Source organism: Empidonax traillii, unplaced genomic scaffold (genome assembly GCF_003031625.1).
Source record: "Empidonax traillii isolate 1590-97213 ecotype Southwest subspecies unplaced genomic scaffold, ASM303162v1 scaffold11:size2795301, whole genome shotgun sequence".
In the NCBI taxonomy this organism is placed as follows: Eukaryota; Metazoa; Chordata; class Aves; order Passeriformes; family Tyrannidae; genus Empidonax; species Empidonax traillii.
In genome coordinates, this window is record NW_020955204.1 from 2,016,247 (window position 1) to 2,036,169 (window position 19,923).

Genomic DNA, 19,923 nt, shown 5'->3' on the forward strand with positions numbered 1-19,923 from the left:
ACTCTTTCTGGAAACCCTGCAGGACGTTCCCTTCTGAGGGCACACAGACCAACCTTGGCAAGGATGGGCTGGAGATAACCGGAGTTTTGCAATTCAGTCGATTTTTGCTGTTCTGAACCAGGATCTCACCACAGCTTTAAGACAAAAAAAGACCTCAAAAAAGAGAGTAATTGGGGGACAACCCTGTCAGCATTAGAGAAGTCACTTTTTTGACTAATTAACACCCACGGTTCATGTCCGCCGGGCCATGGCGCTGCGGGCGGGCCAGAGCAGCGGCACCAGACTACAGGTACCACAATGCATCGCGCGGCGATGGTGGCCTGGGTGGCGGCCCTGGCGGCCCGGCACTGGGACCGTGCGGAGCCCTGGGCAGTGTAGTTTATCCACGGAGAGCTGCCCGTCGACTGACGCCGGGAAGGGTGAGGCGAGGGACTACAACTCCCGTCGGGCCGTGCGCTGCCATCTCGGTGTGTTGAAGACGGGCGGGCGCTCTCCGCGTCTCCCCGTTAATGCCAGCCCCGCTCGCCGCCGACCCTCGGGCCTGAGGCAGCCAAGGGACGGGGCGGGGGGGACCATGGAGCTTGGCTCAGCGGGGGCGCAGCGCCGCGCCTGAGGCTGGGTCGCGCCTCCGGTAGCGCCATGGACAGCCGGTGCTATGGATGCGCGTCCAAGTTTTCTGTCTTCAAGAAAGAGGCAAGTCCGGCTGCGGGGGGTCAGGACCGGCCGGTCCCGCGGGTGACGCCCCCACAGTGCGAGGGTCTGAGAGGGGAACTGGGAACCGCCTCCTCCTGCGCCGAGACAGCTTCCCGGCCAGCATCCCGGCATTCTTGTCCTTGCTTACTGAGCTCCTGTGGTGCCTAGTTGCAATCTGTCTTAAAACGTGGGAGATTACTGACCAAAAAAACACCAAAAAACCTCCCCAAAAAACCAACAAAAAAAAAAAAACCAGAAAAAAGAGGGGAAAACTAATCCCGCATTCGTTCATTGTCTCAGACAATTCCCATACACACACTTTGTTATACTATGGGATGAAGTGGTGACTCAGCTCCCAGCAGGAGTTACGTGCTGGTTCTCGAAAGTCTCCGTATCTTCATCAGCAGCTGCTAATACAGTTCTCTGACAAAAAATCAGCACAGCCCCAGCGTTGTTTTGTGTGTGCCTTGTCACGGGCACTGTGCCTGCGTGCGGCCGGTCAGGGCGGTGGGGGTGTGTGATGACGGGGTGGTGAAGCCCTGCCCTGCCCCTCTCTCTGTCTCTGCAGTGTGGCTGCAAGAACTGCGGACGGTCCTTCTGCTCGGCCTGCCGGAGCTTCACTGCTGTTGTTCCCCGCTGTGGAAACACGCAGCAAAAGGTGTGCAAGCAGTGTCACGAAAAACTAACTGGGTAAGGCGTGAGTGTTTCTTCACCCACAGACAGTTTCCTGCTTTGTATCTCCAGTTTACACCCCAGTGTTGTGTTGCAGATTTATGCATGAGAGCTGTGCCTTCCTTTGTGCATGGATGCTGCCTGTACCCTGGCGTTTCAAGCCAGGCTGTTTCTGAACTGTTGTTTTATGAGTTGTGTAGTCCACAGATAGGCATCAGGATTTGTGCCTGTTTTCTATTATGACAGAGTAGTCAGAAAGAAACTTCACGGAAGGACACTGAATTACTGTGAACATCTTAGCTAGATGAGCCCAGGTTAAGCCCAGCTGTGGTTTTGTCCTCTCTAAAAGCACTGGCAGTCTTTTCAGAAGTGTAGTAGTTGAATGGGCTGACATGTTATTACCTCTGTGGGCAGTGATGCAAATCCTCAGTGTTGAGGGATCTCTGATACGCGTAGCCCGAAGATTTAAACTTTTGCAGCATAAAATCAGTTTGCCTTTCAAAAAAAAAATTTGCAAACATAACTTTTAGATTGCCTGTTGAAAACAAAAAAAAAAGTAATTCAGAAGCAGCATGGGTTATACATGCGAACAAGTAACACAAGAACACAAGCGTACACCAGAATCCCTCAGTTAGCCAATTCTTTTGTGTCCTCTTCCTTCTTTTGCATTTCTCTTACTCCTCCACTTCTCTTAGATAACAAGGAATTTTCACCAATTAGTGGGGAATTTTCTGGCTCTGCAGGTGTCTAAAGGAGAGGAGCCTCTCATTAGCTAAGGTCTTCATCTTCGCTGGCTCATGGAAACAGTGAAATACAGTATTCAGTCTTTTCAGTTTTGAAATTTTCTGATTCTCCTTTACAACTTCAAAGCCATTAAAAAAACAGGGCAGCCTTCCTCCGTGTTTCTTCTGGGCCTTTTTTTCTCATCACTTTAGTATCAGTACTATAGAGTTACAGCAGAAAAAATTCTCCCTGAGTGGATAGCAGGTAGATCATAGAATGGCCTGGGTTGGGAGGGACCTTAAAGACGATCTCTTTCCAACCTGCCTGCTATGGGCAGGGACACCTTCCACTAGACCTGGTTGCTCAGAGCTCCCTCCATCCAATTTGTCTTAAACACTTCCAGGGATGGGGCATCCACAGCTTCTTTGGACAACCTGTGCCATTCCCCACTAACCACACAGTTAAGAATTTTTTTTTTTTTTTTATATCCAATCTAAAGCTACTCCCCATTTAAAACCATTTCCCCTTGTCCTATTACTACATGCTCTTTTAGAAAGTCCCTCTCTGTCTTTCCGGTAAGTTCCGTTCAGGTACTGGAATGCCGCAATTAGGTCACCCCAAAGCCTTTTTTTTCCGGCCTGAATAATCCCAAGTCTGTCAGCCTTTCCTCATAGGAGAGGTGCTCCATCCCTCTGATTAACTTGGTAGCCTCCTCTGGGCTCACTCCAACAGGTCTGTGTCCTTGCTCTGCTGGGGATGCCAGAGCTGGATGCAGCTTTCCAGGTGTGGTCTCAGAAGACCAGAGTTGAGGGGCAGAATCCCGTCCCTTGACTTGCTGGCCAGACTGCTTTTGATGCAGCCCAGGACATGATTGGTTTTCTGGTCTGTGAGCACACATTGCTGACTCATGTCCAGTCTCTCACCCACCAACACCCCCCAGTCTTTCTCAGAAGGGCTGCTCTCCATTTGTTCATCCCACAGTCTGTGCTGATACTGGGGTTGCCCCAACCCGGGTGCAGCACTTTGCACTCGGCTTTGTTAAACCATGGGACCCATTGTTTAATGAGAGTCACATGGACCCACTTACTGAGCTTGTCAAGGTCCCTCTGGATGGCACCCCATTCTGTAAGCTGCATATGTTGTTATTCATGCAAATAGGTTTCAGAACTGAAACCTTAGAACTGGGAAGTGGTCCAACAATGTTACATTCATTCTTTACTATGCAGGTCTTAGCTATGTTTGTATCTGTGGCTTCCAAGAACGAGTGAAATATGCCAACTACCTTACCTAAGTGTGTAGTTTAGCCCCTCAACCTGAATACAGTGAAGCAGAAGATAGTTATACAATATGTGCTTGTGGTGTGCAGTGTTCAAGTGTGCTAGAAGATGTCATCATGGTGGTGGTTATATAATAAGTTCTGCAACATTTTGTTTTGGTTGTGCATTATATAATTCTGTGTTTGTTGCACGTCCCAGCTACTTCTAGAGTGTTCTGCTGCATGGAAGCTAGTTACACTGGGAGTCTTACCTAACTACTCTCTACCTGCTCTCTGAACTGGGAGGTGCAGGCTGTGGGAGGCAAGGGTATTTCAGCCCCACCTCCTTTGGATCACTGGTGACTGTATTAAATCACAATGCAAAACAACTGGACCGAAGGACTAGAAATTAAGTCCCCTGCTGTCCCAGGCAGTTACCTTATCTTAATCCAGTTCATAAACTAATTGCTCTCAATATTAATGAGGTTATGAAAGGGGCTGTATCAAGAGGTCAAGAAAAGTCTGCTGATTCCTCTTGAGTTGAGAGACTAGGTGATTGTTGTCAGTATCCTGAATTCATAAAAATCATTGTTTTTGTCTTTCAGAGAGGGATCTCAAAGCAGTTCAGCAAAATGGTCACCACCAGAAAACTACAAAAAGTGAGTTGCACTTGTCAATCAATTGTTTCTGCTGCAGAGTAGCCTTTCAGGTCTTCCTTTTCTCCTGTGGACACCTGCAAAAGTGGCTCTTGTGATGTGGGTGTTTGCTTGGATTCAGAATTAGATTAAGAATGGAGCTTTTGTTTTGTTGTTTGGGTTGTTAGTTTGTTTGTAGGGGTGGGGTGTGAGTTCTTTTGAATAGACTCCTGAAAAGCCACCTGCCTGCAGTTATCTGTGACTGATCAGAGCTGGCTTGGAAACAGGAACCTGGTGGTGAAATGTTCCATGTCTCGTGGGAAGCAGTGCCAGGCATGTTGCTCCTGTGAGCTAAGGTTTTCCTTACTCTTAGCAATATCTCATTGTGCTGATGTTGGAGAGCCTGATATGAGAGTGGTTTCATTTCTGTTGGGTTCACAGAGGGTGTTTTCATATCTCCAGGTTAAAATCCCTGTTCTCAATTGTCATGTCTTTTTTCCGTCCTTGTCACAGGCGTGTAGCAGCTTTTGAGGCTAAACAAAACCAGCTGAAAGAGCAACAGAAAGCAGCTGCAAAACCATCAGGTCAAGCAGGCTCCAGATACCAGGGGCTCTCAAAAGAGGATAGAGCTATTGCAGAGAGACTGGAGAGGCTCAGGGAAGAAAGGAAACCGAGTGAGTTGTAGAGAATGCTGTAAATACCTTGAGTGGGCACACTGCTACTTGGGAAACATGGAATCTGGAAGGAGAGGGGAGTCCTGGGTGTTAAGAGGCTGCTGTTTTAGGGAAATCAAGGCTCAAAATGGGACAGAGCTTCCAAGTACTGCTGCCCCAATGGCCCAATTCTACAATGATTTTAGGTCAATGTTCCAGTTTTATTTTGTTTCTTGGGGTTTTCCTTGAAACTAGAGCTCAATTTTGGGGCAGTATCTAATGTGTAAAATCACTTTCTCATTTCCTTTTTTTGGGGTAAAAGCCTGTGTCAAGGCCGCTTGGAGCAGAATGATATTAAAGTCTTTGCCCAAAGTGTTTTTTAGAAGGTTTCCTGTGGGTCACTGTCCTGGGCAACAGCAGTTCTCTGTGGGACTATGTTCTGGCCAGCCTTGTCTCACAGAGAAGGGAAAGGATTCTCATCCCAGTCCACAGCTGTCAGGTTCTGGGCCAGCCTTGAGGTGCTTGCAGGAGAATAAACTATTTTTAAAATTATGTGGGATCCCTAAAAGAGAAAGAACACACTGCAAAGTGGTTACATTGTTATCACAGAATTCATTTAGGTTGGAAAAGACCTTTAAGATCACGAAGTCCAACCGTTAACCCAGCACTGACAAGTCCCCGGCTAAACCATGTCCCTAAGTGCCACATCTACACATCTTTTGAGTATCTCCAAGGATTGTGACTCAACCGCTTTCCTGGGCAGCCTGTTCCAGTGCTTGACAACCCCTTCTGTGAAGAAATTTTCCTAATACCCAATCTAAACCTCCCCTGGCACAATTTGAGGTAATTGCCTCTCACCTCTTACGTGGCAGGGGAGGGTTTCAGTCTGATATATGTCTAGGTTGGCATTAGGAGATGTGGGAGCAATGGACTGTACTGCCTCAAAGACTCTTATTTCTCTGCCTGTCCCTAGTATTCCAAGTCAGCTAATTGCCAAATGATGTTACCCTAATATTCACCTTATGGCTAGGAGATAAACTGTGAAGGAGGCAAGGACTCTGAAGAAAAGGACAGCCAGTAGCATTAGGGTAGTCTCTGAGTCACTGCAGTATGACCCCTCATTCACATCAGGGCCCAGGGAGGTTTTTGCTCAGATGTTCAGAGTCTGATTCCAGAAAGAAGTACAATTTTAAGGAAAAAAAACACAACTGAAGTCTTTTGTTTTCAGTAACAGAATAATGTCTTCTCTTGGGTTATCCTGAATTGCAGAGTCCATCCCTACCCAGGCTGAGATTGAAGCTAGGCTGGCTGCCCTGAAGGAGGATGGCCGGGGACCTGTTCCATCCACAAAGGAGATGGAGGATCGGTTGGCTGTCCTGCAGGGGAGAGATCCTCCTTCCCAGGCTCGCCGACCTGTAAGATCCCTCAACTCTTTATTCAACAATTAATTCTGAGCTGACACAATAACTGGTGTCCAAGCATGTTAACTGTTCTTCCTTCTTCAGCTTTTTTGTGTCCAGGTAGCTTCCTTCAAAAATCTCCATTTCCTGATTGTGTCATTGCTTCAGAAGCAAATAGCCAGCCTTTACCAGTTCGCTGCCTCAGTTTGAATGCAATGTGCTCCTTCATGTCAGGTGTAGTTCATGTGTATATTTTTAACAATAGTTGCTAAGTTTTTTACTCTCAACCCATTTTTATACCTAAGTGGTCATAATATTTCAGAGCTGTTTGTCTGTGGCTGGGGCTTATCAGCCCTACCTTCTAATTGTATCTTGTAGTCATTACTGCACACCAGCTGGGAAAAATCCTGTTAAATATTCCAGAAATGGAAGTTTAGTGTGGTTTGTCCAATGTTGCAGAGGAATCAGTTGGATTGAAAGCCCATGGGAATGATCTTGTCCCCAGAATATCATTTCCTCATGCATCTTTTTTCAGCTGCGTGCCCAGATATTACTGTAGGTCTTAGTGGGGCTGCTGGTTGGCACTATTGAGAATGACACTGTTTGCATCAGAGGTAGTGACAGAGCTGGGGTTGGGACCCAGCAGCATATACTCCTATACATTCAGCACCACTTCGCATTGTTTGGGTAACTGCTCTTACAACTGTATGCATTCAGCACCTCTTAAAATGAAGCCCTTGAAAGTCATACACCCCATAAAGCTGCAAGCTGAAATTCTCAATATCAGTGGAAGCATCTTTTTATGCTGCTTCTCTCCAGGGTGATCTTGGTTGCCAAACTTTCCTTTGATCGAGTATGCCACTTTCCTCTCATTTGCCTTTTCCCACACCCCCTTTGTTTCTTAGGTACACCAGCCTCCTGATACCAGAAGTCTGGTCCAGCAGACAGATGACCTGTTAACTCAACTGTCTGAGGAAGTTGCCATTGATGAGCATTACAGACCAAGAGTTCAGCCTCAAGGTATTTATTTTGGCTTCCAAACACCTGTTTATGTCTTAATAATGTGTGTGCTATATTGAGAAGGCAATATGTGCCTCCCTATGTAGCTTACAGGTGAGCTGGGTGTCCGATTTGTCCATCTCTCCCTCTTATGACTACCAGATTGACCAAGAACAGCCATCTGGGTCCATACTGGGTCTCAGTGTGTCTTTGCCTGGAGATGGTTCCTTGTCAGGATTGTTGTACACAGATTGCTCCTCTCTGTTTCTCTAAGGTCACCCTTCCCTGGGGAGGAGGTATTGCTACTCCTAATGCTATGGATACATGGATTCACGGAGAGCAGCAGTAGCATTGCTTTCACTGTGTTTTCTGTGCCCAAGGAACATTGCTGCTGAGTCACCAGCATGTTCTGTGTGTCTGTTTACAGCTGTTAGTAGCCAAAGTTTGAATGATCTCAATCGGGAAAGTGAAGATTGTGTTTGCCCTGCAAATCTGGACCCAAAACAGATAGAAGAAGAGAAGAACAAACTTCTGGCAGAAGCTGCTGCTGAGCTGCAGGAAGAGAATACTAGGCAGGAGAAGATCTTACAGGTAGCCAAGAGACTGGCAGCACTCAAAGGCGAGGACCCAGAGAAAGGTGAGCAGCAGATGAGAATACACTGCCAAGAGATGAATCAAGTTGCTGTGACAGAGTAATTTCTTTTCTGAGAAGTGTTTATCCATCTAATTCCTATGTTCTGCAAGAAACAGACTGAGATTTGATTCTGTCTGTAAAGTTATGCAAGTTGGTTCATTATGAAATCAGTGTGAAAGATCTAAGTTGAGGGTAAAGGCTGGAGCTGTAAGGTCAGAGTGCTTTGTCTTGCACCCTTCTCTGAGGTAATTCTAGCATGCTCTGATGAGGTTAACAAAGCTTTTAAAAGCAAAGCTCTGGGTTTGGTGGGGATTTTTTTCTTCCCTCTTCCAGTATTAAAACCAAACAGTAACACCCTTTTTGAGGAGTTTGCACCTGAAAAGGATCTGTCTGTGTCAGAGCCAGAGTGCCAAGACCAGCTCACACCACAAGGAATTGTCTCTGGTATATAGGGGGGCACAAAATTTGAAGCAAGTTTGGATTACAGTCTCCCATTTCTTACTCCTGCAGTTACACTGGAAAACTATAAACTTCCTGACAGTGATGAGGAAGTGACTGAGGAGGAAGCCATTCGCAGAGTGCTAAAACAGGTCAGAAGTGGCAGCTGTGGCCTTGTTTATCTTCCTCTCAGTTATGCCCAGTGTGTCTGTTACCTGATGAGCATACAAAGGATGTGTTTGTGTTTCTGGAAAGAGTTTCACTCCTTCCACTCCTAATGCTTTTCCAATGCTAGCTCCCATGGGCCATTCAGCTATTTTGACAGGTGATTGACAGCAATGCTTCTAGTCTGTCACATTGCCTTTCTCCTTCATGCTTAGTGTCTCTTGTGGTGTCTGTATCTTCTTTACAACCCCACTCTTCTGCTACTTCCTTATTTCCTGTTCCATCTTCTCCCCTAGCCAGTTAGAACATGGATGATGACGTGTGTGCTGTGTAACACAGCTTATTTCTCTCTAAAATGTCTCTGAATTGTCCTGGCAGGCAGACCCAAGCTTGCTGTGCTTCAGACAATCAGACAGTTGCTGTGTCTGATTCATCACATGCGTGTGATTAGCACGATGTTGAGGGTCGGCTGATAGTTGTGCTGCAAAGCAGAGTGTGTTTGCTACAGGCCCCTGCTACTGCACTGACTGCCCACAGTGTACACACAGTGTTCCTAGTGCAGAGAGAGCTCACATCTGTCTGGATAACACAAGATATATTCAGACTTCTGATCTCCTGTTATTGCATGAAAGCAAGAAGGGTGGGAGGTTTAGGGCCTAGAATGAGGATTGCAGCTGTGTTTGAAACAAGAGGCTTCTTGCTTTCTTTTGTTACCAGCTCACAGAGGAAGCAGCCCTGGATGAAGCAAGTGGATTCAACATTCCTCCAGATCAGACCACCCAACCAGGACCTTCACAACAGAACCTGTGTAAGAAAGCAAAGCAAAAGGTCAGTGAGCTGGTCAGGATCTCTTGAACTGATGTATTCCAGGGTCTTAAGAGTACAGTTCTGCAGCAGAAGTTTGCTGTATCCTAGGCTTAATGCAGAAAAAAATTAACTAACCAGTTTTTCCAGGGCAGACAAGCCAAGCAGCTTCTGCAAGGCTGACCAGTCCTGAGCTCAGTTGTGAATCATCCATTTAAGAGGAATTGCCCCCTGAAATACAATTCGTTTCAGGCTGGCTTTCTGTTGAATGTTATGGTGTCAACTAAATCTGGAGAAGTTAGCAGAGACCTCTCAGTATGGATATTAGAGAATGTATATATAAAATTAGACTGGCAAGGCCACAGTCCAGTACCATACAGCCTGAATCAGCATAAATTGGAGGTTTGTTGGTGCTTTCAGCTTGTGCAGAATAGAACCTCTAGACAGTAATATATTGTCTGTGTTCCCATATAATATCAGAGGAAGGAATTAGTAGCAAGATATCCTATGCTCAGAGTGGATTCTGGCCTACTATGGAAATACAGGCATGTTCTCTAATGTACATTACAAGAAGTAAATGGACGCAGGACTGACAGTCACCTGTCAGGCCTGTCCCCCATGGAAGAAATTATTTAATTGTAAGCATTTTTTAAAACACCCATCTCCTTGGCATGCCACCTCGTATTTCTGGGATTACTGATGTAAAGGCAGTGTTAGGAAAAGATTATGTTAGACAGCTGCCTTTGACAGTGTCCAGGCACTGTGTCTCAGTGCGTTTATGACTGTTCAGTTCCACAAGAATTCTCTGCAAGGGAGAAAGAGACAATAGTTTGCCTTATGGATATATTTACATTATGATTTCAGAAGATTTTTTTGTCACAACCACAGGTACAAATCAATAGTAGGGGCCTTTTGGCAAATCACTTCCTTTGTCCCCCGTTTTTCTTTCCATAACAGGGAGGAAAACACACCCAACCTCCCATTACTTTCCCTTCCCCCATAACTGCTTTCAGCAAAACTGCTTGATTGCTTGCTTTTACAGCAGGAATTGTCTGTCACATGATATTGTTGTGGTGCCTGCCAGAAGATCTGGCCTTCATGCCCTTAACACAGTACAGGCAATATGGGTTTATATTGCTGTAGACACCAAATGAGAGTGAATACCTGTTTATATTCCAAGCAATGTAGATTCATGACTAAATTCTAGGAAGTACCTTCGGGTTTTCTTCAACAATGTAGATACATATGGAGCCTGTCCTTGGGCTCTGGGCAAGTTCTTCTCACAGACTTAGCATCAACAGAGAGTAAACTACGGACCATATGACAGGTCATTGTGGCCATCGTGCATTACAATGAAAGTCCTGTATTTTCTCTGCTGAGGTTTGAACTCTGTGTCTCTGTTTTCTTTGTGAATTAGAGCCAGACTCCAACCACCACAGCTCTTGCCAGGGCAGATAGTGATGAGGATGAGTTACCCTGGTGCTGTATCTGCAACGAAGATGCCACTTTGCGCTGCCATGGCTGTGATGGGGACCTCTACTGCCAGCGCTGTTTTCGGTAAGTCTTACAATTCCTCTTGGTCTGAGAGGCAGGTAAAAGGAAAGCTTGGCCCCTTTTGTTTGTTTTTCCCATTGGGCAGAAAAACAGGCAGTAGGAGGGAATATTTAAGGAACCCAGATCCGAGCTGAATGCTAGTTGTTATGGAAATACTTTGCATGATAAGTAGTTATCCCAGGCTTCAGGGACTAAACTGATCCTAGGCAGAAATGTTCTGTGTGTACTGCTTCAGTGCATGTTTGGGCACATTGTCTGAGTGTTCTCTGGAGCAGCTGGTGTGCTGCATTACGTGGGATGGGATAAAAGACACTATTGTTCAGTGACTCCTATGGCTTGTGTAGTGCCATTGATGGATGATCTGGGCTGTGTTCCCTTAAGAGGGGAGATCAGATAGTATAAATTCCTGAAGCTTTTCTTAGGTTGAGATTTTGCAATCTTAAACCATACTAAAAAGATCTTTATTGAAATATGTATATCTGAACCCTTTTTCACCGGTCAGGCCTTGGGGCAGCTGTAGTCTTGGTTCTTAAACATTTTGAGCTTGATTTCTGAAAAATATTGCATGTCTCAGATTTAAAGGGTTAATTCCTTCGAATACAAAGCTTTTCCTAACAGGTTGTGTGACTGCTCTTCTTTCATGCCTCAAAACTTTTGGGTAGTTGGCTGGAAGAAACTGGCTGGAGGAAATTTAGACAGCAAGTTGCTAAGAATCCGATTTGGATAACAAGAGATGCTTTTGTGTATATTCTCTGATTTCCTTCAAATGTTTTTGTAGAGAAATGGAAATGGAACAGGAAAAATATGAAAATGTTAAGGAAGCATATGATTGGCTGTATTAGATTATTAAAACCAAAGCAAACAAACAAAAGTATCCAACAGCAAACATCAATAAAAGCAGAATTAGCAGATTGGCAGGTGAATGAGTGTATCAGTTGCTCCCTGCAGATGCAGGCTTGTGTCTCAACACTGCCTGCTGCTGAGCGTGGTTCAGACAGCTGCCGATAAGCTGCATTTCAGCCTCAACAGAGTTAGGCAGAGCAGACTGTCATTTTGTCTGTTGTCATAGGAGTTGCTACTATCCCTAGAATCATAGACATAGTGCTGAAAATGAGCCATCAGTTACATGAATCACTCCAAGAGGCGAAGAGACAGAGAGATCTATTGTCATTTTTGAATCCATCAGGCAAGGATGAGCAGACCTTCCCACAAAGCACCTCAGAGGTTTCTGTTGCAAGTGAATACCTTAAGTAGTCAGTCCATGTGGCTGCCAGTCAGGTCCTCACAGCTAACTCCTGGGATAAGTTTCTAGTTAAGAGCTGCTGGGAGATACCTTGTGCAGTAGCTAAGGGTGAATTCCCAGCCTGGGTATTTACTTCTGACTGCACTTTGTATTTGCTTCTCAGGGAAGGCCATGATGAGTTTGACCTGATGGACCACCACACCTCCCGCTATCATCTTCCTTGCAAGAAGTGATCACGTTCTTCATGGGCAGAAAAGGAGCTGGAGAATGGGAAAACAGAGGAGCAGGCCAGATGGGAGGAAGAATCCAAGTGGATTTGCAGCCAAAACGGGTGATGTTTTGGACAGTTAAAGGATGTGCTGTAATCCGAGAGAGGCTTGGAGGGCGTATGACTTTGTCCTCACAAATACACCAGAGAAGTGCAGGGTTTGCTGTGCATGCTTGGGAATAAATGAGGAGATGGATATGAGTCGATAAATACAGATGGTAAGGCAATGTGGGTTGCAGTAAAGATGAGTGTTTAAGGCAGTTACTGGCTGATAAGTAACTTCCTGCTTTTGCTAACAGCTTACACACTGGTTCAACAGGCAGCAAAGCACTGAGAAAACTGTCTACTTTGTGATCATGTGTGTGATGAGAACTTTCAAATTGTAATAAAAATTATTTACAGAGGCCTGTGGTTAAAGTCTCTCCTGGAAACGCCTGATAGCCCTTTTACAAATTGTTGCCTTCTTATAATGGTATGTTAGTCCTTGAGCCAAGTGGCGTAGGGAAAGAAATGAAGAATCAGGAAGTCATCAGAAGTGTTTCTGTGGTGTGTCTGGAAAAGGTGCAGGGGCGACTCTGCCTTGATGGGCAGTGTTGCTCACTTGAAGGATCCTTTTTAAAGGTAATCTGCTACTGATACATAGTGTTGTGATCTGCACTGGCTGTGCCAACGTCATGTGGTCTGTAAGACCAACCTATCAGTCTAGAAGAGTTCTGCATTAGTCTGAAAATAGGATTTAGCTTTGTTAATTATTTGTTCCCCTGGTAGGATAATTATGTTACCCATGTTATACTCTTTCTCTGGCTGTGAGAGAAGCTCAGTTGCATATGTTCATATCCCTTCCTGGAGACAATCCAGATGCAAGTGGCACTTGGCAGTGTCCAGAGCACCCAGAACTGCTCCAAATACCCAACTAAACTTGCTGTAAACGTGCTTTATTATTCCATCAGGATGAGCCCTTTCCAGAGTAATGTGAACTTCTGGGAGAGCTCTCTAAGGCTGACAAATTCCAATAGCAACAAAATAAAGGATTTGCCTTTGACAGGGAATTTCCAATGAATCTTGCCTGTCTGGTTTGACTCTGCCACTCCCAGTTGTCTGCCCTGCCCCTGTGCTTAAGGTCACTGCCTCCAAGGTGAACTTACAAAACAGTGTTTGCTGCACCTCTGTCACCCTTGGTCAGAGCGCAGCAAATAAATTAAACTGCTGTTGAAGCTGGGTTTGTCCTAACGTGCTGCACTGGCTCAGGCCCTTCAACAGAAACCTGATTCAGACAATGTAGAATAGTAATACTGCAGGGAAACACACTAAAAATTGAAAACGTATGCAGCAGTGCCGTCAAAGCTTTTTGTTAGGAAAGAGTGGCAAAGCCTTGTGTCTATGGAGGATCTTCTTTCTCCTGGCAGTCCTTGCTTCACCAGTGCCTGTCTCTTTGGGACAGGTACATGGGAAAACGAGTTGTTCTGATGTGAGAGCTCACAATGAGCCCTATGGTACACCAAATTTAGATAAGCTACAGCCCTGAGAAGCTTGCAGTCTTAAGAAGTAAAACAAAATGCTCTTCTGTGTTTGTGTTACCATAAGAATGACACTTTTTCATTGCTATTTGCTAATTGGTCTGATAGACAGTCCAGTTCTGTCTTAGGTTAAATCCTTTGTGTTTTGTATATATAAGGGAAAGTGCAAATATCTGTTCTTATATCTCTCCTAAGACTGATCCATTCCTTTGGGCTTCAGCCTGTGTCCTTTTCAAGCAGTTAGTGGTAATTTTAATTCTTGATTTACAGCTGTTTTTTTTTTTTTTTTTTTAATATCTTAGTATGAGTTGGTGTGCTACTTGCAACATTTTAGATGCTTCATCAGCCACAACCAAACTTTGAGCTCCTGTGCAGTTAGGCAGCCTGTGTCTTGTAAGCCCTGCCCTGTTCACATCACTAGTAATGGAGCAGGTTACAGCCGGAAGCAGTTTATTTAGATTCCAGATTGGTTTCTCTGGGGCCATCCCAAGGAATTCAGAAATGCACCCAACCCAGTTCCTGAAATAGAACTTAGTCATACATGGAAGAGTTTCTTTGGTCATACACATGCTGCTGCTTTCCCTGCACCACTAATGGACATTTTTGTGGCTGCTGCGCTTTCTGCATGTAATTGGCTGTTTTAGTAGCAGCTCAGTCACTTTCCCCTGAAAAGCCTTTCCCACTGTAGCTGTCGCCTCAGTGACTTCCATGGAGGAGGGGTAAAGGGGTATCCCAATAGCTGTCTGCAGGAAGCACACCTAGCTGAATCTGTTGTTGTGTAAGAGGAATGCTGCATGACCTTTAAGTGGGCAGTGCTCTGTCGGCTCTGTTGCTTACTCCCTGTCCTTGTCTTTGAAAAGATATCGGTAAACAATCAGTTCCTGGCAGGCCAGATCAACTTCAGTCATAGCCATTCAAGGACTGAAGACAGCTCGGCATCTTCAAGAAAGAGATTTAGCTTCTTTGCTTCTGTCTTTGTAGCATGTCATAAGGGACGAGATTTTCTTTCCCTCTCAAAATGTTTTTTATGTGAATTATCAAATGTAGGCTCCACCCCAACAAGGATGCAAATTAGAAAACCACATGAACTTTCGCACATTCTGAGTTATCTTGGTATAATCAAGAAGGCAAAGTTCCTTTAAAGTAACATTCTTGCACAGTATGTACATACTAAACATTGCAGCCTTATGCTAGTGATGGTGCTGAGAGACAGCAAAGTTAACTGAAAGATATTTGTAAAAATAAATTTTAAAACACTGATTTTAGTCTATCCTTGTGGTCTAGGGTGAGAACAGCCTACATGTAAATACAAGCAAGTATGATTTACTGCTGTTTAAGAACTAAACAAAGAAGTTTCTCTGATTGCCTTATGTTGCTTTTTCTTTTGCACCAGTGAGCTGAGAAATCATCTGCCCCTGGCTACATGTTGCCTTGTTTCCAGTGAACACTGTATGCCTTTGAAGTTCTCTCACACGGTACTGATGTCCTTATGGATCAGACCCAACTGCACATCTTAGGGGCTGCAGCTTACTCCTTTGCTGCTACTTTGCATTATTCCATATTGAGGAAATATAGAACAGTGCCCAGAGAAGAGAAGAATATCTCTTTTGGGCTAGAGGAGAGATGTGTCAGGTCTTTGTGCTGTTGCTGCTCAGCAGAGTAAAACAAAGCCTCTTGGGAGAGTGCGGAAGTAATCTGGACTCCTATGTACTACTTGCTGTAACCAGCTGCATCTCTAGTTTAGGACACTCTGCTCATGGCCTGTCCACCTAGATCTTCCACCTGAACTTCTGTTTGATCCCAGTTCGTTTTTAACCGTGCTCAGAGTTTTTTGTCCATGTGCTGCTCTCCTTTCTCAAGGACTCTCTTGAGTCTTAGCAGGTGTCAGTCCATTATCAATGCCAGATCTAAACCATTGCAGTTCTGGATTTAATTTTGTTGTTATTTTACTTACAAAGCTGAGATTTCAGGAGGGCAGGCATGTCCTGTTAGTCCCTTTCTAGGTGAAAAATGGCATGTTCCCAGGACTACCATAGATATATATTGGCCCGGATAAAGGAAGACCATTTCTCCAGCCTAGTGGGTGAGGCTTAGAGCATCTTGGAGCAGCCTTAGAACAGGATACGATCTGCATGGCTTGCTACAAGAACAGTCAGCTACAAGAACAGCATTGAAGGGAAGCAAGCCCTTACATCACAGTTGTTACTGCAGCTTGGATTTTGTCCTCTCACAGGACAGAGCCCACAGCTTGTTCACTGACACCTGGAATACAGGAGGGAAGCAAAAGGTAATAGTCGTCACTTTGCTACGGATAAAGATGGAAAGACTGATGTGTTTCAGATATTACTGGTACAGCCCAAGAATTCTTGTTTGTGTTTGTTAGCTAACCTGCATGTTCCTCCTGTTCCAGAGTTGGTCCCTTCTGCTCCTGTCTGACAAACAAACAGAACAACTACTCAAAAGCTGGCCTTGAATGTACTGGTACATAGAAGCCCCTCTGGATGTGACTCAGCAACTCTTGTGTTCGAGTGGCAGGCATGAGCATAGGGGCAGGCTTAATGTGAGAGTGCTCTGCCTAAGCAATCAGCCTCCATTTGCTACCTTATTTCCTAGTCACATGTGTCAAATTACTGACCTGCTGAGAGGCTGGATGTAGTTTCCTCTGTATTTTTCCAGACAAACATTAGTTGTAGCCAGAAGAGTTTGTCCAGCAAGACAGTGTGTCCTACTTCACTGCTCATTTGTGAGACCTACCTTGTCTGTAAAAAGACTCTCTCCGAGATGCTCCCTGAAGGGAAATGAGGAGCAGATATTTTTTTACTTCATTTTTTCTTCGTACCAAAGAGAGAACAAAAGCAAGCAGTGCACGGCTGGTTTTCTCTGGTTTAATATACAAAATAAGTATTTTTACATCTTTTTAAATTATGAGAAAAATTGTTCCCAGACCTTGCTCCTTTAGAAGACACTTCTAAATCATGAAGTCCTAAATTCCATAAAAAAGAAAAAAAAAAAATCTTTTCCATTAGCCTTAACAGCTGTTTCACAGACTTCCCCTTAAGCAGACCAGGTGCACTTGAACATTTTCCTTCCTTCATACTGGATATTTTCTGTCCAACCTTCACAAATAACAGAGGCTTAATAAGACTTACAAAGTAGGTGCAATGCTGTAGAGTCAGGTACAGTGGTAACAGGCAGGAGATCACAGTTGGGTCCCAGCCAGACTGAAATGGGGTGCAGCTTAACAGTGACTGATTTTCCATGTTGATGAATGAGCGGTAACCAATGCCTTGTTTTCCTTGCAGTGGACAGAATGAAAGAAGTCTCCACAAGCTCCTGAGAACTGTATTCAGTGCTCCTCGGCCAGCATGGCAATTCCTAGAAGAAACTAAAGGAAGGACACCTTGTCCTGTTCCCCAGACTAACATTCTCTTTAGGAATCAAGAAAATGTACACTCTAGCTTCCTGCTCTATGTGTAGATCTGGAAGCAGTGGAGACTTCAAACCACTGGTACAAAGTTCACAAACTTGGTGATGTCCTAAACATATTCAGAAGTGCTGTTGCTGATCCTGGTTTTTGTAGGGAAGACACACGTTTCCTTGTGACCAAAGCTGGGTGTTCCATGTGAGCAAGGTCATTTCTTCTGAGGATTGGTGACTCTCCGGAGACCTTTCAATCGACTAAGCAATTCCGTAATGAAGTCCTGCGGTAAGAATTGGTTAAAGAAGGATGTCATATTAATTCCAGTGCTCACCAGCCTGTCATATTAATTCCAGTGCTCACCTGCCAGGTACTATGGCATTTGCATCATTCCCACATTTGCCTTTATGTTGAGTAGAAACCACAATTTTGACATCTATTGAGCAAACCTTTCTTTTAGCTTAGAAAAGGAGACCTTTTGATGGATCAAAAGTGTCTTAAAAGCTCTTCTACTTCCCTTCCCGTTTCCCTCTGGAAAAGCCATGTTTATTTTCTCCCCAGGAGCTAGCCTGCCCCTCTTCATCCCAGATACCTGCCTTTTCTACCTTGAGATGACCTTGGGATGCTGTTGTCCTCTGTTAGGTTCCACTGCTTCCTGTTGCCACCATAACCTCCTGCCCACTTCTTCTGCCCTCCCAATCTAGGGCAAAGCAAGCTGTCCCTCTTGTTGAACCTGTAAAGCTCCATGTTGTGGATTGCAAACCATCTTGGAGCTGTGCCAGCTCTACAAGGAAGTGGCTGGCAGAGAAGAGGTGGCGCAAAACACACGTAGGACTAATGATAACGTTGAGCTGGGGTTGAGGGGAGGCAGAGCAGATAGATGAGCAGGTAATGGAGATAAACCCTGACTACTTTGCTGACACAACCAAGGACTATGAACTAAACTGGACCATCTGGTTATTCCAAGCAGAAGGCAATGTGCAAACTTTACCCTCTGCATTACAAGTAACATCACCATAAAGAAGTGTGCAGCCTTTCTTTACCCAAAGCCTAGCGTGTCCTTGTAATTAGGCAAGGTCACTGGAATATTGCAGCTTATTAGCATTTGTGCTGTGTGGAAGCCCAGCTTCCTCATTTGGGTATCAGAGGTTGCCACAACTTGCTCTGGAAGCAAGTGCCTAGGATCATTCATTCCTTTTCAGTCAGTCCTTTCAGAGGAAACCCTTTGTTTCTTGTCTGCTTTTTGCAGTTAGGTTGCTGTGATCTTTCAAGAGGATTCAAGATTACCAGAGTGAAAGTACGTGGATTTGCCAGTGGGGTAGCAGTATCTGTATTCAGCAGGTACAGTGCTGTCCATAAGACACCTTCATGGCTTATGAGTCAGTAGAGCAAACTCTTTTCAGTTATCACCCAGGGAACGTGGGATTTTTGCCTCAGATCTGAAATTCACACACTGAAAACTATTTCTGTACTGCCACCTTTGTTGAACCCCTGCTAGGAAACTACCTGCAATGATTGCTACAGTCCAGTTTAATTTCAGTGATAGTCATGCATTCATCTGATTTTCTGTATGTTCATTGCTGTACAGCTACACAGGCTGGACAAGATGAAGAAGGATGTCTGAGCACATGTGGCTGAAGCAGTGATGGGGAACCCCATTTTGTACAGGTATGCAATGCAGCAAAGGCAATTCCTTTGTGATGCATGCACTACACTGCAAAGTAATAGTCTCCACCCCTCTGGACATTGTGGCAGCTTGTGGGATTTCTTAAACTCAAGATTAGTACTTTTAAAGTTCACATGGGAAAAAAGCCCCACATGTATAACTAACTTACATGGCCACTGCTCAGCAGTTATCTGCCCAATGCAACCTGAGGACCATCTCACATTCTTGTAACTCGTAACCACAGAGTGGTTAAAGCTAAGAATGCATTTTAGTTGTCAGTGTGCAAGATTGTTATGTGAACTGTATTGCTATCTATGGCTTTTCTACACTGAGGACCAAATGGCAACTCAGCCTGGTCATTTCAAAATTCCAAAACATGGAATGAACTTTCTTTGGCTGTAAAGCATAATTCCTTATTTCCTCCATTGGTCTGCCTTCAGCTCATCCATGTAGATTTACATGTAGTTTTGTAACACAGCAGAATAAAGTGGCAAACGCCTCCCATTAGGATTAAACAAATCCACAGTACAGTAATGTCTTGTCTACTCAGCCAAGCAGCAACAAAGACACACCAGCAGCACAGTATAACATATAACTAACATACCTACATGTATATGGTGCTTCACTCACCTCTGTAGGGCTGGAGCACTCATGGAGGATTTCCTAAAAAAACAAGGAGTCATCATTTTAGTATTTATGAGTTGATCTAATGCTCACCTCTCTACAAAAAGTGTATATAATCTTACTACCTCTGACAAGTGAAAACACAGAAGCATCATACAACACTGCAAATACATATTCTCTACCCCCGCACCACTACTATCTATAAAGTCCCTAACCTAAAGTCACCAAGTCTCTCTATCTGACCTGTAGTTTTAATTTCTGTTCTTCATTAGGGACCTCCAGGAGATCTTCAAGATCAATTTGTGGTTCAGGAGTTGCTGTCTCTGTTTCTTCCCTTAGCTAAAAAGAAAAAAACCCACCACAGTTAATAAACCTTCCAACGTTTAAGAACTCTAGAGTCCATCTTTAAAGAACTGAGCAATAAAACTGTGCTGCAAAATTGAAGTCAAGATATAAATCATCTCAAAATAAGGAGGTTCTTATAAAGAGCCTTATAAAGAGGGCACAGATTCTAGCCCTTTTTTGTAGTCTGCTAGAACCACACCTCCTGAGGTATGCATTC

At 44.5% G+C, this 19,923-nt stretch overlaps 2 protein-coding genes across 2 annotated transcripts in view; one reads left to right on the forward strand and one right to left on the reverse strand.

The window, feature by feature from the left end:
- The first annotated feature begins 479 nt into the window (after positions 1-479).
- ZFYVE19 (zinc finger FYVE-type containing 19) lies at positions 480-13,678 on the forward strand. Its single transcript, XM_027887557.1, has 11 exons — positions 480-693; positions 1,262-1,383; positions 3,949-4,002; positions 4,492-4,652; positions 5,901-6,046; positions 6,937-7,051; positions 7,458-7,667; positions 8,175-8,254; positions 8,985-9,095; positions 10,489-10,628; positions 12,032-13,678. Exons 1-11 carry the CDS (start codon positions 640-642, stop codon positions 12,099-12,101), a joined length of 1,263 nt encoding a protein of 420 aa, XP_027743358.1. The 5' UTR covers positions 480-639; the 3' UTR covers positions 12,102-13,678.
- A 3,590-nt stretch (positions 13,679-17,268) lies between these two features.
- Positions 17,269-19,923, reverse strand: part of PPP1R14D (protein phosphatase 1 regulatory inhibitor subunit 14D) — a 7,491-nt gene continuing 4,836 nt past the window's right edge. Inside the window, exons 2-4 of the mRNA XM_027887589.1 lie at positions 19,605-19,700; positions 19,368-19,400; positions 17,269-17,354 (exon numbers count right to left, since the gene is read on the reverse strand). Coding sequence (XP_027743390.1) covers positions 17,286-17,354; positions 19,368-19,400; positions 19,605-19,700 — 198 coding nt within the window. The 3' untranslated portion in view covers positions 17,269-17,285. The remainder of the gene's footprint in view (positions 17,355-19,367; positions 19,401-19,604; positions 19,701-19,923) is intronic.